Source organism: Lates calcarifer, linkage group LG18, assembly GCF_001640805.2.
Source record: "Lates calcarifer isolate ASB-BC8 linkage group LG18, TLL_Latcal_v3, whole genome shotgun sequence".
In the NCBI taxonomy this organism is placed as follows: Eukaryota; Metazoa; Chordata; class Actinopteri; family Centropomidae; genus Lates; species Lates calcarifer.
Genome location: NC_066850.1, coordinates 12,391,036 through 12,409,925, shown reverse-complemented (window position 1 = coordinate 12,409,925; position 18,890 = coordinate 12,391,036). Strand labels below are relative to the sequence as shown.

At 37.8% G+C, this 18,890-nt stretch overlaps 1 protein-coding gene across 3 annotated transcripts in view; it reads left to right on the top strand.

Annotated features, from left to right (window-relative positions):
* LOC108895936 (plexin-B2) overlaps positions 1 to 12,951 on the top strand; it is a 151,347-nt gene extending 138,396 nt beyond the window's left edge. For all 3 annotated transcript variants that reach the window (XM_018694950.2, XM_051077833.1, XM_051077834.1), the window contains 9 exons: positions 351 to 451; positions 1,532 to 1,613; positions 3,102 to 3,253; positions 3,448 to 3,608; positions 5,359 to 5,506; positions 6,003 to 6,067; positions 6,651 to 6,726; positions 7,210 to 7,284; positions 7,821 to 12,951. In XM_018694950.2, the coding sequence (XP_018550466.1) occupies positions 351 to 451; positions 1,532 to 1,613; positions 3,102 to 3,253; positions 3,448 to 3,608; positions 5,359 to 5,506; positions 6,003 to 6,067; positions 6,651 to 6,726; positions 7,210 to 7,284; positions 7,821 to 7,925 (965 nt within the window). In that variant the 3' untranslated portion in view covers positions 7,926 to 12,951. The remainder of the gene's footprint in view (positions 1 to 350; positions 452 to 1,531; positions 1,614 to 3,101; positions 3,254 to 3,447; positions 3,609 to 5,358; positions 5,507 to 6,002; positions 6,068 to 6,650; positions 6,727 to 7,209; positions 7,285 to 7,820) is intronic.
* The last annotated feature ends 5,939 nt before the right edge of the window (positions 12,952 to 18,890 follow it).

The following is an 18,890-nucleotide window of genomic DNA, read 5'->3' as shown; positions in this document are numbered from 1 at the left end:
ATGACTGTGAAATATCTCTGCATGTTTGAACAGTTTGACAAGCATCTGCACAGTCATTAAACACAAACCACAGTTTTTAAAATTACTGTTCAGAAACTGAAAGCACATAGGCTATATTTATTTCTTAATTATGTCTGAGTTTGTTGGTATTCTGTTTGATATATTTGTTATAATGAGAAAGTAATTTGTAGAAATAATTCGGTGGCATGCAGGTGTTAGGGGAAGTAGAAATTATGTAAATGTATCATGAATAAATGCACCTTCCATCTGACGCACAGCCTCTCTCCAGCTCGACCTCTCATCTACTGTGAAAAATACACATTAAAGTTAATTTCTTCATCCATCCACAGAGTGGCGTCCTGGCTCCACGGGTCAGATCCTGTCCGACCTCGACCTGACCTCCCAGAAAGAAGGACGCTGGAAGAGACTCAACACATTGGCTCATTACAATGTGAGTTCAGTTTAATGTGCATTTGTCCTGTATGCTTTCATGCAAAGACATTTTAATCAAATTGACTGATTTATTTATTGCTGAGTCCAGAAATGTGCAAAAGCCTTGATGTTTCGACTCAACATGATCATCTACTGTGATCTGCTCTGTGTGTTACGGACACTCAATATTACATTGTTTACTTAATTTTGTTGAGAGCGGAAATATTACATTTATTAATCGATTTATGGACAACTATTTTTATAATCCGTTAATCATTTTAGGTGTTTTTTGCGCAGAAATTCAAAAATATAAAAATTTCGATGCACCACCTTAAATCTGGGATTATAAAGGACATTAGTTCAGGTTCTTGCTCTACATTGTTTTTAATCATCTTTACCTCTGTGTGTTGAGTTCAGACTTTTCTTTAAAAAAAAAAAAAAAAAAACAGAAACTTCCCTCTGACATTTAAAGGAAATTATTTATTTAAACTTATTGTCCATGTTTTGGGTGTAAATGATTGATACGGACAAAAATCTTTGGAATTGGCGCAGCATTGAGCAAGAACAGTGCACCTGGAACCAATGTTCTCTAAGCTGCGCGCCTGCGCAATCGCACACTGCTCCTGCGCATAAAATTACAGTGTGCGACAGTGTGCACGTCTGATGTTGCTCACAGTGGTCCAAGGAATTCTCAGGGAGTTTGTGTGTATGCTCAGACACATGAAAAATTAGGGGAACCATGAGCAGCTACTACAATGTAATCCAACGGGCAACTGTTTACTTCAAAGTATGTCCACTAAAGTGCTTGTTTTGTCTGTGTCTGACAACATTACGGATAGGATTCCTACAGAGAGACCTTTTTGATAAAGAGTAAGATCCTTTTTGTTTAATCAGAAACAACACTATACATTACACAGTCCACTGACAAAAACAGTAACATGCAGAACATGGGAGTTAGTGGATTGCCACTGCCTCCATCTGTTAGTTTGTCTCTGGTTAATCAGAAATATCTCTGTGGCAAATTGATCCTGTAACTGTGGTGCATAGTTCAGTTACAAATAATCAGGATTTCCTCATGTTTTTTTTTCTTGTCTTTCAGGTTCGGGATAATGCCACATTGGTTCTGTCCAGAGTTTTGCACACACAGTCTTTCCACCAGCATCAAGACAGCCATGAAGAGAGTATGTATAAACTCAGCAAAACTCAACTCTATCTTTCAAAGTGAACGTGTATGGGGTGACCCGCTGGCCGAAATGGTTAAAAAAAGACAGACCAACAGTATATATACTATGTTGCCGTCTGACAACACACAAAATAAATCTAAAAGAAAACTGAACATGTATTTCTGAAGAAGAATGAGTCAGATAAACAAATCCTCTACTGTTTTTGGGTAATCACTAAACATCAAATCTGAACTGAAGGCCACAAGGTTGCAGCAGCAAAGGGTGACACATGCAGAGAGAGAGAGAAATGTTCTCATTACCACCTTCTGTATCACTGCAATACATTTATTACCTCAATAATACTCTCCTATGCATGAAATCAGTTTAATTAAACCAAGAAGCACTTTGAATTTTGAGTTGTTGATCAGGTTCTTCTCATATCAGACCAGTTAAAAACTCATTTCCCCTTGCAGTGTGATCTGGGCAAAACAACCACTGTTAAAATCTCAATATTTTCATTTTTCATGTAGGCCAACTGCATGGATGAATAAATGAATATCCAGTGAAATGCTTTACATAGCCTACAGCATGAGATTCCCAGCTGAACGTCCTGACATTCAGAGCTCGTACACTATGTCAGATATTATGAAACAGGTGGCAGAATTTGCTCTCTAACAACGTGATGATGATAAAATTGATGTGAAAAAAAGAAGAAGAGGTTTCTTAGTTAAGTAAGGCTTCAACAGCAAAATAAGTTATAAAATCCATCAGTGATGCGGCCTGAGAGAACAGTGAATTGTTGTCTTCCTTTGCAATAGTAACATTTTCAACTCACCACTGCATGCTTTCTCTCGAGTCTAGTTTCCATCCAAATTTGTCACAAATTTTAACCATGTTTCGAGAAAATCGGCAAAAGAAGATGCACATCAGTGTGTTGCCATCCACGAAAACTGTTGCAGCTAATTCTCCAGTCGTGTGCCATTAAACCACTGCAGAAGAAGAAGGGGCATCAGTCAAACCACAAACAGTGAAAACAATGTAGAAACCTAAAAGTGGAAATATGGTATTTATGTTTGTTTCCTGTGTTAAAGGATAACTCTGTTATTTTGTTTGTGTTCCTGTGTGGTACTTTTACTCCAGGATACTTCTTCCACCACTGAACGTCAGACAATAACAGAAACTAACAGATAGGGGCAGTGGTATTCCAGCTGCTCCTGTCCCCTGTGGAGTAACATTACTGTTGGGTTGATATATTTAAACAACATTTTGAGATTTTTTCCACTTTTTGTTGAGGTTTTCTTTAGATACAAATTGAAAATGTGCATAAAAACAGGTGGATGGAAACCCAACTTTTCTCTCAGCCTTTTCCAAATAGGTTACTGAGGATTGTGTCTCTTTCCATAAATGCGTTGGTATGTTTGGATAACACTGTAACTGACATCACCTATAGTATGTCTGAACAATGAAGCCACCAATGTTACATTTTCCATGTACCTCCACTTCCAGAAAACGCCCTGCTGGAGGACGACAACACCTTCCACCTTGTGAGACCAGCAGATGAAATTGATGAAGTGAAGTCAAAGAGAGGCAGCATGAAGGACAAGGCGATGACCAAAGCCATAACTGAGATTTACCTGACCAGGCTGCTCTCTGTCAAGGTACAAATTGTTAATTTCTTGGCAAATACCACCCAGTGACACAGGTGCTGCTTAGAGGCTTTCAGCCTCTTGTTTTCATACCGACGATCATTATCTTTATCTCAGAGATGTCTGTTAAAAAAAGACTGACCAACAGTATATATACTTATGTGTGTGTGTGTGTGTGTGTGTGTGTGTGTGTGTGTGTGTTACAGGGCACTTTGCAGCAGTTTGTGGACGATTTCTTCCGCAGCGTGTTGTGCTCGAGCTCCGTCGTCCCTCCTGCCGTCAAATACTTCTTTGACTTCTTGGATGAACAGGCGCTGAGACACGACAACGTAGACGAGGAGACGTTGCACATCTGGAAGACCAACAGGTACGGTGTGAGGATCTGAGCGACTTTGACGAGGGCCAAGTTGTGATGGCTAAACGACTGGGTCTCGGACCTGCTGCAGATATGTTGGCACCTTCAGAGGTCAGGAGGAGTCCATGTCTCGATGGGTCAGAGCTGCACAAGCTGCATTTTGGCTGCACGAGGGCAACCTAAATGCTTAGACAGGCACATGACCCTGAAACTACACACAAAAGTCATGAGCTAACCTTTATCAGTACTATCTGCATGTCACACGTGATTCTTGTACTGTACAACATTCATGATCATTTACTTTGAGAAGACTCGAGTATAGGCTACAAGAAAGCATCTGTAAGTGAGTGTGATCGGGTATGAATGGGAGTCTGAAGTTCTCCTTTGACGTCATTCAAACAGTCTGGCGTAGATCCTCCTGTCAGTAAACGACTCTGACTGGTTGATATGTGACTCTTTAACTGATTCGACGTCTGCCAGCTTCTCTTCAAAGCTTCTCTGGATCTCAGCTGGAGATACGACCTGCAAAGAAGACTTGCCAAGAGAAATAATTATACTGCTTCTCAAGCTTTGTGCCTGCGTGTGTGTGTGCGTGTTAGACCTCATCAGCTAAACCAGAGTGTAATTATGTCCTCGTCACTGCCAAACCAGGCAGTCGACCACATGAAAGCCCAGTTTAATTGGCAGGCTGTTATCAGGATGGATAAATGATGACAGAGCGGAGACGAAGGATGAGGAGAAGAGAGGAAACAGAGACAGATAGAGAGACAAAGAGAGATTGCTTTTTCCTTAACATCTCTGCTTTCAAACTGGCCTTGAGCTCAGCCTGTCAATCACCAGGAAGACACTCACACACAAACAAGTTGAACAATGAAATATTCATCAGCTATAGTGAATTATTGACGAGGGTTATGGTCTGTGGAGGTAGTGGGAAGGAAGAGACGGCAGGAAGAGATGAAAGGATGGAGAGAGGAGAGAGGGGAAGGGAAACAGTGTGTCAGCAGGTCCTTAAAAAGTCTGAAACTGACCAAAATACTTCACTGTCTTTAGTAGAGTGTTTTACTTGTTTTTAAAGAGTAAAATACATTTATAAAGCTTGCTCTTTTTACATTGTGTCCAAGGGCAGATGTTATTTCTCCCATTAGCTGGTGAGTGCTAACAGAGTTACAGCAGCTAATAAACATACAAATATATGCTTTGCATCAATGACCTCCAAGTCTTTTTAACTGATCTACAGTTCAGCATTAGTCTTGAACTTGCTGGACCTGATTCCAGCAGTTTAAGCTGCTGACTAACTGTGTTGGAGGGGTCATGCTAGTCGTGAAGGGGGCTTTTTTTTTTTTTTTTTTTTTAACTTAATATATTTCTCCACTAATAATGTAGTTATTTAAATGAATCACTATTGTAAGTAGTAAGCTAGTTATCAGCTTATGTTAGAACAGACAAACACACTGTTTGGTCCAAGTTTTACACTTGTACTGTTGTGTTTTTAGTTTTCTTAAACCTTTCTTTTACTAAGATGGTCTCTAAGGTCTGATGGTCTAACTGTTACATAATTTATAAATAAGACAATAAGCTACATTAACTTGGACTCAATAGTGACGATGTCAAGTCAGTGAAAGTTTCTTTTTGCAAAACTTTAGCAAACATTTTAAATCTTTTGTATTTAATGTCACATCCAGTTCCAGATATTTTAATAAGGTGTTAGACAGTCTTGGTTTTGGCAGCAGACGTCCTGACCTGAGTCTCTCTGTGTCCTCAGCTTGCCTCTGCGATTTTGGGTGAACATCCTGAGGAACCCCCACTTTATCTTTGACGTCCATGTGACGGAGGTGGTGGATGCCTCGCTCCACGTCATCTCTCAGACCTTCATGGATGCCTGCACCAAGACGGAGCACAAACTCAGCAGAGTCAGTTCACACAAAGAAAGATCACACACTGTTTAGGAGTCTAGAAACTGAATGCTCTTTGAGTCTGAATCCCCATTCAGACAGGTTTTATGTCACACACATACAGGATCTCTCTCAATTTTTAAAGTACCTTTGATGCATTTTATGCTTGTATTTGATCAGACTGAACGTTCCCTAGGGATGTTGCAGTTCATTGTTAGTGCTTTAGATCAGATACAGCTTTTCATTTTAATAACTATCTTGCTAATCTGTTGTGGCATTTAGGCTTGTACCACTCACAACGTACTTGTCGTAGACAAGTTAATTACAGCACTCAATCACAGAATAAACCCTGGATTGTTTGAACATCACAGATAATTAACAGTGCAGGATTTTCTCTGTAAAGCATCTTCACTCCATATAGAACACAGTTTTGGAAATTAAAAGGATTCTGAGGAGCCTTAAAAATCACCAAAGATCTTTAATCTGTTATTTCTCTCTCTCTCTCTGACTGTAGGAGTCTCCCAGCAACAAGTTGCTCTATGCAAAAGAGATCTCCACATACAAGAAGATGGTGGACGAGTGAGTATTCTTAAATATACTGAAAATAAATAGATGTGTGTATAGTAGAGAGCTGGGCTACATGTGCATCCATTAGTTATTACAGAATATTATTAATATAGGGTGAAGTGATAAGCAGAGAGTGAGAGAGTAAATGTGGCACAAACTGAATGTTAAACACACTTTCTTTTAATTTCATAGTGACGAGAACATATTTTGTGAATTTACATGAATGGAAATATGAGTTACAAAATAATAAGACAGTGCTGCAGTATCTACAGTGTTCTGGACAGGTGCTGGACAGTATTTAATGCTTCACAGATCAGTTTTCATATAATGGTGATTGATCTTAGATTAATGAGATATCCATTTAAAGTGTCTAATGTGGTTTGATGCTTCTCTAAAGTCTCTTTGGGTACCACCAGTACCATCATAAATCATTTTTATTTATTATTAGAAAGTGATGATTTGTATCAACAGAAAATATTGCAGCATGTTATTAGGTTTTTGATACATATTTCAATGCTTTTTTTAATCACTTGATATAATTGAAAACTGTAAGTGATTGGATAACATGTTGTTGATGGTTTGTGTGTGTCCCTAGTTACTACAAAGGCATCAGACAAATGGTTCCAGTCAGTGACCAGGACATGAATACACACCTTGCTGAGGTGTCCAGGGTATGAACCGCTGTCTGTGTGTGTGTGTGTGTGTGTGTTGTAGTTTTTAATATTATAACTGCTATTGTTAATGCAGTGGACATTTGCCTGGTAACAGCACTGCTATCATGTGGTAAGTTATGGTGTCTCCTTCTACCAGGTACCAGTTTGTCAGTCCACAGTATCTGAATATAACATGGATAGTCCCATTTTATGCTACTTTATACTTCATCTCTACTAGATTTCAGAGGGAGCTATGGTACTGATATTTAAGATGTATAATATATATAATAGGAAATGTTCTCAGCAGTTCCCAGAATAAAATTTTTAGCTCACCAGCCCATCCAGAGAACAATTTTACTAGCCACTCTGTCTCCAAGTTTCTTTCATATTAGAGTGTGTGCACACTCAGGTGTTCAATGAATGTAAGAATGGCAACATACTGGTGTCTACTTCAGAGAATTTCAACTGTTTTAATATTGCACCTTTGTTTCTACTTTACAGCAACACACAGACAAGCTGAACACCCAGGTGGCCTTACATCAGCTGTACCAGTACGCCAGCAAGTACTATGATGTGGTGAGAAAATGTCTCTCAAAATTTTAGTAGATAGAGTTACATTTCTGCTTCTGTTTGTGGTAAGGAATCCATAAGATAAAAGAGAAAAATAAATGCAGGATTTTTGTGGATTGAGTTTTGTGTTGGCCATTTACTTTTTTTAATTTAATCACACTTGACATTGCAGCAATTTGTGCAACTTAAAGTTATGCAAGTTATTTTTTTGCTACAATGGATGGTGGGGATGTTTTGTCATAAAATCTTGTATCAAATGTTTTTGTTATTGTAAATAATAATTACTCACTACAAATTCATTTTAATTCGATATAAATTATACTGAAATGGGCCATTCTGCCCTAATGGAAACTTTTGATATTTTAAGTATATTTTGATACCTCTACTGATGTACTATTACTAAATTTTAAATGCAAGACTTTATTTGCAACAGACTATTTATTCATTGTGGTATTGGTATATTCACGTAAGTAAAAGAGTACTTTTCCATCACTGGTTGAAAAAGATGGATATTTTAAATTTTGTGTTATTGTCTCCCTCAGATCATCCAGTCGCTGGACGAGGATCCAGCAGCCCAGAATAAACAGCTCACCCTCCGCCTCCAACAGATTGCTGCCGCCCTGGAGAACAAGGTCACTGATCTTTGACCTCTGACCTCCTGGAGGCATCAGAATGTTAACGGCTACTAAAACACAGGATGTTGTTTTCCATTTAAGGACTCAAAAGAGAATGAGCTTGCGGACTCACCTGAATGTTTGACCATGTAAGGACTGAAGTGGGAGAGGCTAGTGGAGCCACAGGAAGCTGTTGACCACAAATGGACTGAAGAAGGTGGAATTATGGGACTCTAGGAGAGCTAAGGAATGGAAATTTTGGGCAAATGAAGTGTTAAAAACATGCTCAGAGTGGTGCAAACTGAAGCACTGATGTCTACTGCAGTATGGCGTACTTCCACTGGGCATCCTAAAACAAACATCAAGGAGGGATTGAAAATGGCGACAGTAATATGGCTGCAGATGGGAGCTCTGTGAAATCAAAGGGTTATTTTTATAATGGTAGCTAGGGTATTGGTTTGCGTAAACCCCGGACCCTAGCTGGAAGTTGTTTCTGTGTTTGGCTTCTCTACACCACAAATTCTAATTTAACGATATAAAAAGTGAGGAGAAGAAGTGCCACACGAAGAATGAAGATTGAAGATTTTTTGATAATTGAAGAATATAAGTGAAGTTAAGACACATTACCAAATATTTACTTTTTGCCACTTAATGCATTTGGAAGTTGGGATTGGAATTGCACAGCTTCAGGATGCTCTGTGACCACTTTCTTCATCTATAAACTGTAGACTTGAGTTGAATTTGCCTCTAAATGATCTGATCTGAGATCAGTTTTTCTGACTTCATACAAAATGGTAACAAGGAAAATCTCATCTCTTGTCAGCCACAGAGAACAGTTTTCATCCTGCTTTGATGAATTTTTACCTTCAAGCGAGCTCAAATGAAAAATAATGAAAACCAATGAAAACCCACTACGGTACGTACCACTGGCCAATCAGGGGTCTTGGTTTGGTTTTGACAGCACAACTGAGGAGAGTGAATTCAGGGTACGATGACTAAAATTAAGCCCAAAAATCAAACCACAACATAGGCTTTTCTTGTATCATGGCTAAATCAGATCTGATTAGCTGCAGTATGTGTTTTTATGCTGATGACACTGTGCTGTTGCCTCGAATCACAGCTGAATCATTTCATGCTGTTTTAGTTTGTTGTTTAGTATTATTCTTTCTGCGCAGGCTTTAAGCACAGGCTTTGCATTTCCATATACAATATGAAATTTTTATTTTTTAATGGACTGGTACAGTGCCACTTTCTTTTTGAAGTGTTAATCAGGGTCCACAATGTCCTATCCTGTGCATAAATATGTGGTAAGTGAGGACCAGCTTGTTTTTACTTCCTGTGAAAAATCATGACTGCCTAATCATGTGGTGTAACCAGCCAAACACTTTAAGTGAGATTTGTCTTTGTTTTTATATTATGTATGATCTCTTTTGTAATACTCCCTTCATAGATACCACTGCATTTTTCTCTGTTTAGCTGCACAGATAAGAGAAAATGACTTCAGTGTGAAGACTGAGTAGACATGGATCCCACAACAATTATTAAAATAAATCAAAAATTAAAGTAGTAAAGTGTTATGTATTAAATCCAGTTATTATTGGCCCTGTTTCTCCATCGTGCATCGATAGTATTGTTAGAGCTGCAAGATTAAAACTGAATAAAAATCTGTTTTTCTAGACACAGTTAGACTTAAATTTTCTTCCACCAGGGTAATGCAGTCAGTACATATATTTAAAACACACAGCCAAAAATTTGAATGTCTCCAAACAATTAATTATTCTCTGTATCGAGCTACAAAAAACACCTGCAAACTCTTTTCTCCATTTTTTGATATTTTTTCTGTTTTTGTTTTCATATTTTTGTGCAAATTATTATTTCCCGGCACCTGTAAAGACTCTGTGGACATGCATGTGCCTCCTGATGATTTCCTCCTCCTTATTCTGTCCATTAAATGTTTCATAATGTGCATGAGGTTTGTTTAATCAGAAATAGACTGCATTAGTTTTTTGTCTGGCTCGCTGAAACCTACGCAGACATTGTAAGGAAAAAAATCAGTAAAGCAGAATGAGAAAAATATGTGTATGTAAACTCTTAATCAGAGAAATTTGGGAGAAAAAAAATACATTTTTAATACAAAAACCTTATGGTCATTTATATTACAGACCACTCTGTAAGTGACTGAATTGTGGACCAAACTATTAGAAAATCTGCAGCAGTCTTTGGGTTTAAGTGCAGCTGAAGCATAAACTCATTTATCTCCTATGCTTCATATTATTCATCGTCACTGTAGAATCATCATATATCTGCATTATTCTTTGCCTTCTGAGCCCAGACAACGTGCTTTATGTAGTGCTTGAGTTAATATCAAAGATTAAATATGCAGTTTGTAAGTTGGACGATAAATCCTTCGCCTTCTGGGAAAGAAGGAATTTTTTTTACCGCAGAAGTGCTTTGTTTTTTTGTTTTGGGTTTTTTTTCTGTGGAAGCTTGATTTATTGATTCCCCAGAGCTTTCAAATCTTACAAACTGCATCTTTAAATTCTGAAGCAATACGACCTTAAGGCTGGTGCTGTATCTTTGTACTCATGTCTTGAATTCCTTAAACTGTGGATGGACACACTGCAAGGTTTTGACCAGAATTTGGCACCACATGACCTCCAGATACAAAGACTGAAATAAACACATCATAGCCTGTTTTGTTTTCCTCATAAGCTTTCTTCTGGGCATTTCTCAGAAATTTGTTTATGAAAACCACTTTGGTGCCAAATAATTTCAAGGAACTATTGTGTGTGTGTTGTAGTGTGTATAATTTCCAAGGCTTGGGCTGTCATTTGAGTTGTATGTTTGATGAGTGTAGGCAGAAATGAGGGGAACAAACAATTGTGTATTAAATAATCTGGTGGTACTTTTACAAAAACTCTGGAAATGTGAAACTTTTTGGAGGTTGTTTTCAGCGCTAGCTCTGACACTCAGATGTCATAAGATCTTTTGCAAAGTTTCACCAGCTTTATCAAAGCCAACTGCCGCATTTGCTTTTGATGTTCAGCTCTTTAAATCCTTTTGAAAAAACGTTGTATGACTTTGTGTTGCTGATCTGAGTGCAATCTCTACTTACTAATATAGTTTATTAATTGTAAAATATGAGACATCAGTTTTGTGTTAAGAACAGTATTTTACGCAGTTTAACTCTTATTATATTTCTATTCCACAGCCAACACTAGCTTCTTTCTGCCTTCTTTTTGCCACCAGCGAGTGCCTTAAAGAGTAGAACTGGAAGTAGATTTGGAAGGAAAAGCCAAAAAAGATGTCTAGAAACACATATTGTAGGTTTACTGCATGTTTGTGGTTCTTAACTCAGAGACCACAATAGAATCTATGTAAGTATTCTAGAGAGGGCAGAGTTACTGTGAAATGTTTTTAAAGCTTGTACAAATACAAATTTCAACAGCTGTACCATCACAATGATCAATTTCTTTCCCAAAACTCTTGAAAATCCAAATAGGATTTATGTCACATCTAGTCAGAAATCATTCAGTAGATTTTTCTTCAGTGGCAGGCATGCATAACTAACACAGATAAAGTGCATCCGGTTGCACCAGCTGTTAAGTAAGTTCAAACTTCACCTCATCCTAACATTAAGTGTTTATTACTCATCACTAAATTAATAACTAATGATTATTTTTATGACTTAATTAATATGCTGATTATTTTCTGGATTAAACAACCACCATCAGTCTAAAAGTCAAAATATAGTCAAAATATATCCAGATTTTCAATTTTACCTGAAAAATAACTGAAACAATTGATTAATAAACTAATCATTGCAGTCATTACTTAGCAATGCCACTATGAAGCTAAATGAACCAACTGACAAAACTAATGTTGGTAATATATGACCTGTTTAGAGAAATGAGTGAAATAACAGAGAACAGTCAACACATCTGACTTGAAACTTGATAAATGCTGTTTAATAATGATATAATGATTTTGAACATGATTATATTTTAAGCTTTTCAGGCAAATGATGAAAGAAATCCTTTTTGAGAAAACCATAGCGATGTGAATGGAACAGAGGCTAGCCAGGAGATGGGGGCGGGACTTTTCGATTGTCGAATGTAAAACTGGAGTCTGCAGATTATTTTGGCTTTGCGGGAATTTATGTTGCAACGTATGCAGTCATTTCATGCAAACAAGTGCAATTAAATAATATTTTAAAAAATCAAGAAAATATAGGTGAAAGAACATTTAGGCTGATGTCTTTGTAAAGACATTTTAAAAACTCACCTGATCTCATGTTTTGGGGAAATGTTGTGATTTCTCAAAAACAAATTCATTGTTCATTACAAACCTTTGTCTTAGCGTACTGGATTGTGAATAATGGATGGTGGAAAAAATGTTTGGCACAAACCTGTTAAAAGTGTTGGTTTTACTTAACACACAGCTCTGTTATCTGTATAATCCCCATGCTCCACAACAGTTTAGTGATGAAAGATTTAGTGAACTGCGTATGTGATCTTTAAGTCAGTGGTTTTCAGAGGTACAGCAAAATGTTGATGTGTAATGACTGGATGAAGGACCAGCACAAGGAACTGAGCCTTCACTGTAAGTAGATTTATTTGTCCGCTAATTTGAGGATATGTGTGTTTTTATGATGTTAAACTGGTGTATTTGAAAAATAATGTTTTATGAGGCACAAGTAAACAACGGTTTTGAGAGATTTTTGAATGTTACACAGAAAAATGCCCATTAGCACTGATGTTGTTATCAACATCACAAAGGTTATATGTGTTTATACCATTGTAACAGTTTGTACATCAAATACAACTTTCCCATTGTTTATTCTTGTAACATCATTGTAGGAAACGAATGGTTTGGATGGACTGGACCAAGTGTAGATTTTTGAAATGGACAGAAACATATGACCAGTAACCAGAAACCAACTGGTCTGGACTGGACTGGAGCCCAAATCGGTGACTCTTCTGAGGAAGTGGAGAGGTGGGCAGAAAATCCAGATCTCAGTAGTCCAAAATATCCAATAAAAGATGTTTATACAAATGGAGAGTTTGTCCTCTTGTTTTGGTGTCTTTCATTTTTCTTTTCCAGTCACAATGTGTTGAAGTTATTACAAGCACGATGTTGAATAAACACATTAAGACATCTTTGACCTTAAATTTGTTTTTGTATTTTGTCCTTACTCAATAAAGTTTCACATTAAAAATCTGTTTCTCCACCAATGTTTGCAGGGCACAGCACTTCTCAAAGGGGCTGCAAGTCAAGCTGATAATTTCAGATCCAGACGTCTGATGACTAATATCCTTCATCTAAAACATTAAGTTAAAAATCCTAGTATGAGTGGTTAACACAGCCAGTAAAATCATTAGAAAACCATGTTCCCTAACATTAACCTTGAGTCTATTATTGTGAACATGGCTAGCGTAATGAACCCCTGTATGTTTCATGAGTCTCAATTGCTGCCCTCTTGAGGGGGTTAAAGATGCCTCTGGCAAAAAAAAAAAAAACAGTGGGTCCATAAAGTCCTTGATTTCCAACATAACTGGAATATTAAACATTTCTCTTTTGTTACTGATACTATTACTGAAGAGCACCTCATAGTTTATATTGGTAATAGTTTTATATTATTTTACATGTCATCTCATGTTGTTACATGTTGTTGTGGTATGTCAGAGACAGTAAATGTTGCATAGTTAAAGGACTAAATGTTGTTTCCAAGATATGATTCTCTTTTTTGGCAGCTCTCTGGCTCTAACTGTGAATAAAGTTTGAATATGAGTACAATGCTCACTAATCGCTGCTCCCAGCACCCCTCTGTCCTTGATGAAGACTGACCTGAACACTGCATGCCAGTGTGAGAACGTCCTATCTGGATTTTTGCCCAAGGCTGCCGCAAGTTTTTGCTGAAAACCGAGAAGCACGCTCAGCACAGAAATAAATAACTTCACATATGATGTTACAGTATACTGTAGGTGGATCTGTGACCTGTCCTTTGAGCTGTGCAGGATAGATACTCTGAGGCCATAAATCAAAAGGAAGGTGTTCCAAGGCACTCTTTGAGCAGAAAATAAACAGAGAAACAGTCCTTTATTACAATGAACTTCAAATCCACCTCTCTGGCCTCTGGGAAGCACAACACAATTACCATATACAAACAGGTAGAGTTGTAAATGAGATTTAAGACTATAGCAAAGTATGGAAAACGATACAGAATAAGTTCTGATGACAAGTCCAAAGGTTTTATGAAAATAAACGAAATAGTGAATTACATTATAAAATTATGATTATATGTTAAGCACTTCTTGTGTGCTAAAACCCCTGCACCATTTTTTGATGTTAACATCTAGTGATTGTACTATGCAGCAGTTACAGTGTGCATGTTAGTGGGTAAGGCCTCTGCAGTGCTATGAAGAATCTTAATCAAAGAGATGGGACAATGATTCCCAACCTGGGTTAACAGGACCCCTGTAAGGGCCTGAAAGGTCACACAACTGCAAATAAACTTTGAAGTGCGCACTGCTCTGCTGCTGTTCTACTTAACATACTTAAAGCAAGAACACCCTCTAGTGGCTGAAGTGTGTTTCATGTGAACAGGCCACATAGAGGAGGGAAAAATTATGTAACAAATATATGGAAATCTGCTCTGTAGTGTATGCTAAATGAAGGGTGTAATTATCAGCCTGGATTTTAACATAGCTATAGTACAACTAACCCTTGACTACACTTCTTTTTGTCAAGTTCAAGTTGTCAAGATGTATGTATACAGATCTGCATCCTTGCATCCATGCTGTCTTTGCAGTTGGTGATGACTGTAATGAACCAGTCTGTATGACAAGCTGTCTGGACACAAGTCTGACCAAAGCTCTGCATCAGTTCTGATTGCCATCTCTCTCTAATGCAAGCCTGGCTTTGGAAATACATTTTTAAAAAGAATCCAGATTTATTTCCCTTTCCTCTGTGAAACAGCGTTTCCATATCAGTGTGCACATGTGAAGTAATTTCAGTTCCCAGAGTGATTCTAAGAAATGTTGGTACATTATATGGTCAAAAGTATATGGACATATACTTTGGGTTCTGGAAGTGGATTCTATATTGTCACCTCACAGTATTATTTCTCTATGGGAGCTCATAATTGCCCATGGATGCCCTATAAATAAAGACAAGTCACTTTTATGCCCTTAGTTTTAATAATTAATGTCCAGCAATTAATGTTTGGGTGCCTCTGTAGTGAAGCACTATAAAATACAGATGTAAGGAACAGATGCAGGGAAAGAATAAATGCAATGAGAAGGAGCTCAGAATGAAGCATTATTTTATGGAGGATTTGTAAATTGAGCATCTGACAGAGAGACAACTGTTGTTTTGATGCAAATATATTCTGACAACCCAAATTATTTTTGATTGATGCATACCAGATGAGTGACTTTGTGCATTTAAGTGTGTAATGCTGTTAATGCAGTGGTGAGACAGGATAGACGGCTAAGTCACGACCTTCAGGTGTTATCATAAAAACATCCATTGTTGTCTTTATAACTACGTTTTTTACCTCTTACTTTGACATGTTCTACGAATTTATGTCATACAAAGGTGTCAGGTTTGACTGCACAAGTGAGTAGGTGGGTAATTTGTGGCTTTACCTTCACCACATCCCTGATATTTATAACAGTTTGAATTGACAGGATCTCCGTTGGCTGTGACCTCAGCAGCATTGAGTTGTCACTCTTTGTTTTTCCTTTCTCCTCCCCCCTCATCCATCTTGCCTCTGTCACATCTGTTGGAACTAAAAATGGAACTAATTTCCTTTAATCCACAGGAATCACGTCGTGCTCAGATTGGCATCCTTTCATTTTGAGCTTTAACGGCTGGCTACTGCTGAATAATAGGCTTCACCTAGCAGAATAATCCAATAAAGAAAAGTTTTGAATGCATAATCATGGTTTTCCTGCTGCCTGCTATCTCTGCTGTGTCTGACAACCTTCAAGTGTCAGAGAAAACAATACTCTGTCACCTCCTGGCTGGTGGAGGATATGATGAAAACTTCAAAGGATGGTGACTCAATTTTTTATTAACATTTCAGTTTCAAGTTTGATTTAAAGCTTTGATGCTACAGGAGCACTAGTCACCAAAAGGTGGCAGGGCAGATTTAAAGCTAATGCTTTGTGAGGACCTGTTCTAGTTTTAGAGCAGCAGAGTGAGGACATTTTTGGAAAGTGAGACTGTTTGGCAAAGCAAGAACATTTTTGGTGAATGAAGACAGTGTGGGAAGACAGAGGGAAGTGTTTTTGGCGATTGAGGACATTTTTGGAAATTTATGGAAAATTATCATACTTTTGGGAATATCATACTTTGTTTAGTTTTTTTGTTTGTTTTTTTCCCTTTCAAAATTGAAAGTATCTTCACTCTGCACAATGTTGTCACTGTCATGATTTACTCCTATAATTATTATCTCTGTCACTTTTTTTTTTCAAATTAGGACATTTTTGGAAAGTGAAGACATTTTTGGAAAGAGAAGATGTTTTTGGAGAGTAAGAACATTTTAGGAGAATGAGAACATTTTGAAAATTGAGTACAATTAAGGAAAGTGAGAGAAACTTTTAGAGTGTGAGGACATTTTTTGAAAGTGAGACTGACTGGCAAAGAAAGAACATTTTTGGTAAATGAAGACAGTTTGGAAAGGGAAGTGTTTTTGGTGATTGGGGGCATTTTTAGAGGGTAGAACCCCTTCTAGCATTTTGGAAATAAGGATGTTTTAGGACATTTATTGACAAGTGAAGGTAATTTGGAAAGTGGAGACATTTTTATACATTGGACTTTTTTTTTTAATTACATTTTTAGAAAAATTCTGTATTTTGGTATGTTTTTTCTTTTCAATATCAAAATGTCTTCATACTTGACAGAGTTCTACATATTCATATTGTCTCTCTCTTTTGTTTGGAAAGTGAAAGAAGGTAAAGACATTTTTGAAAGCAAGGACAAATTTCAAAGTGAAGATTTTTTTGGGGGACAGTGCTTTTTAGAAGGTATTTGGCAAAGTGAGGACATTATGCAAAATGAAAGCAATTTAGGATAGTAAGGTGAACACTTTTGGAACAGTTTGGAAAACAAGGACACTTTTTAAAACTTTTTTTTTTTTACAAAGTGTAAAAATTTATTTAAAGTTTTTGGAAAGTAAAAACATTTTGGAAAATGAAGGTGTAAATTTGGTGAATGAATGAATGACAACAAGAACACCATGAAGCAAATAACCTGGCTAATAGAGTACTAGATAAATTGACAAAAAAGGGTCTGAACAGTTGGGGACCCAGTGCAGCTGCGTTAGTTCCATATGATAGTTACACCTCTGCTCACACAGCCACCAGCATGGCTGCAGACTCATAGTGTTAGAACATTTTGGAGAGCAAGAGAAGGCAGTTAAAGAAACCAAAGACAAAAGGACAAGGACAAAAAGCAAAGATATTTCTCAAGAGTGAGGACATTTTTGGTAGTTGGAAGTTTTTTTTCTCTTTCTGTTAGTCTGTGAATTAGGCTTAGGTTAGGTGATGGTCAGCATTCTGCACATCATTATGATGTTAAAGGTTAGTGTTGGGGCCAGATGACTCATTATGACAATAGAGGTCCTCACAAGGGTGCGAGTGTAAATGTGCGTGTGTTCTAGAGAGGGGAATGATCTCCACTTCCTGTTCTGGGGCAGCACGTCGGTCAAACACTTCCCTCAGGAGAAAGCTTTCTCACGCTGTAGAGTATAACCACACACACACACACACACACACAAACAAACATCATATGGATGCAGGACACATAAACACGTTTAAGAAACACATTTATGAACAAAACACACTTATGATATCTGACTAGTTGGTATAAAGGTCCGTTTTTGCTGCATATTTAATGCAATTAGAACGTCTCGCAGTTGCTCCATGGGTGTCATTGTGGGTGCTCTGTGATGATGGGTCACAAGTGTTGTTTCCTCCTCTGGTGACATAAAGGTCAAAGTTGAAAGTTGAACAGCTGTCTGATTTTTCCTACTGTGTGTGCGTGTGTCCATGTGTGTAAAAACAGGGGAAGAGAGTGCACGTGGGAGTGTGTGTCAGACCCTGGGGGAGATTAAGGGTTACGAGGTATGACATGCATGTGTGTGTGTGAGTGTGTGTATGTGTGTAGGGGTCAGAGGTCAAGTTCTTCCCTTGACAGTTTCTTGGGAAACACTGGTTGATGGGAACCTCCTCACACTGTCCCTTAGCTGTGATGTAAACACACACACACACACATATACAGTCATGGTGGCTGATGTCTCTTGATCTCTCCGCCCACACACCCACTATTTCACCCCTCACACACTTACACACACACATACACACACACAGATATGAACCCCTCCACCTCCGCCTCCCTCTCTGGAGCAAAGGCTCAAACCCCTGGGCTGGTTGTTAACCCGTGGGGTTTGAGCCTCTTCATGGAGTCACATGTTACAGTAGTTTTGGGCATTTGTAAAATAATCATTGAGACTGTGGGAAACATTTCTCAGGTATTATCACCTTTATCTCATGAAATTGTAGCTTTCCAACCTCTGGGCATAAGATAATCATGAAAATAAGTCAAACCTCAGTTATTTTCTATCATTCACAGTTTGGACATCATTTATGTAGTAGGTTATGACTGGTAAATGGTAACGCACACATTTTTTTTTAAATTTAAGACAATATATTTGAGAACTGGTGGAGGCAGGAAAAAGATTCAGGATTAGCTGACATCTTAAAGGGCACATCCAGGCTTGGGAGTTGCGCAAAGTTTTGAAGATTTCCCTTACTGCACGTGCTCTTTGCTAGTAACAACATGTTTTTTTTTTCTCCTTTGCCTTTATAAATATATCATGTGCTGAACGTGACCTTCTCATTAACATTAGCTTTCCACTCCCTCTATCCACCACCTATCATCAACTCTGTGCAAGCTTTCATCACTCCTTTCAAGTTTAAACGTTTTGTATGA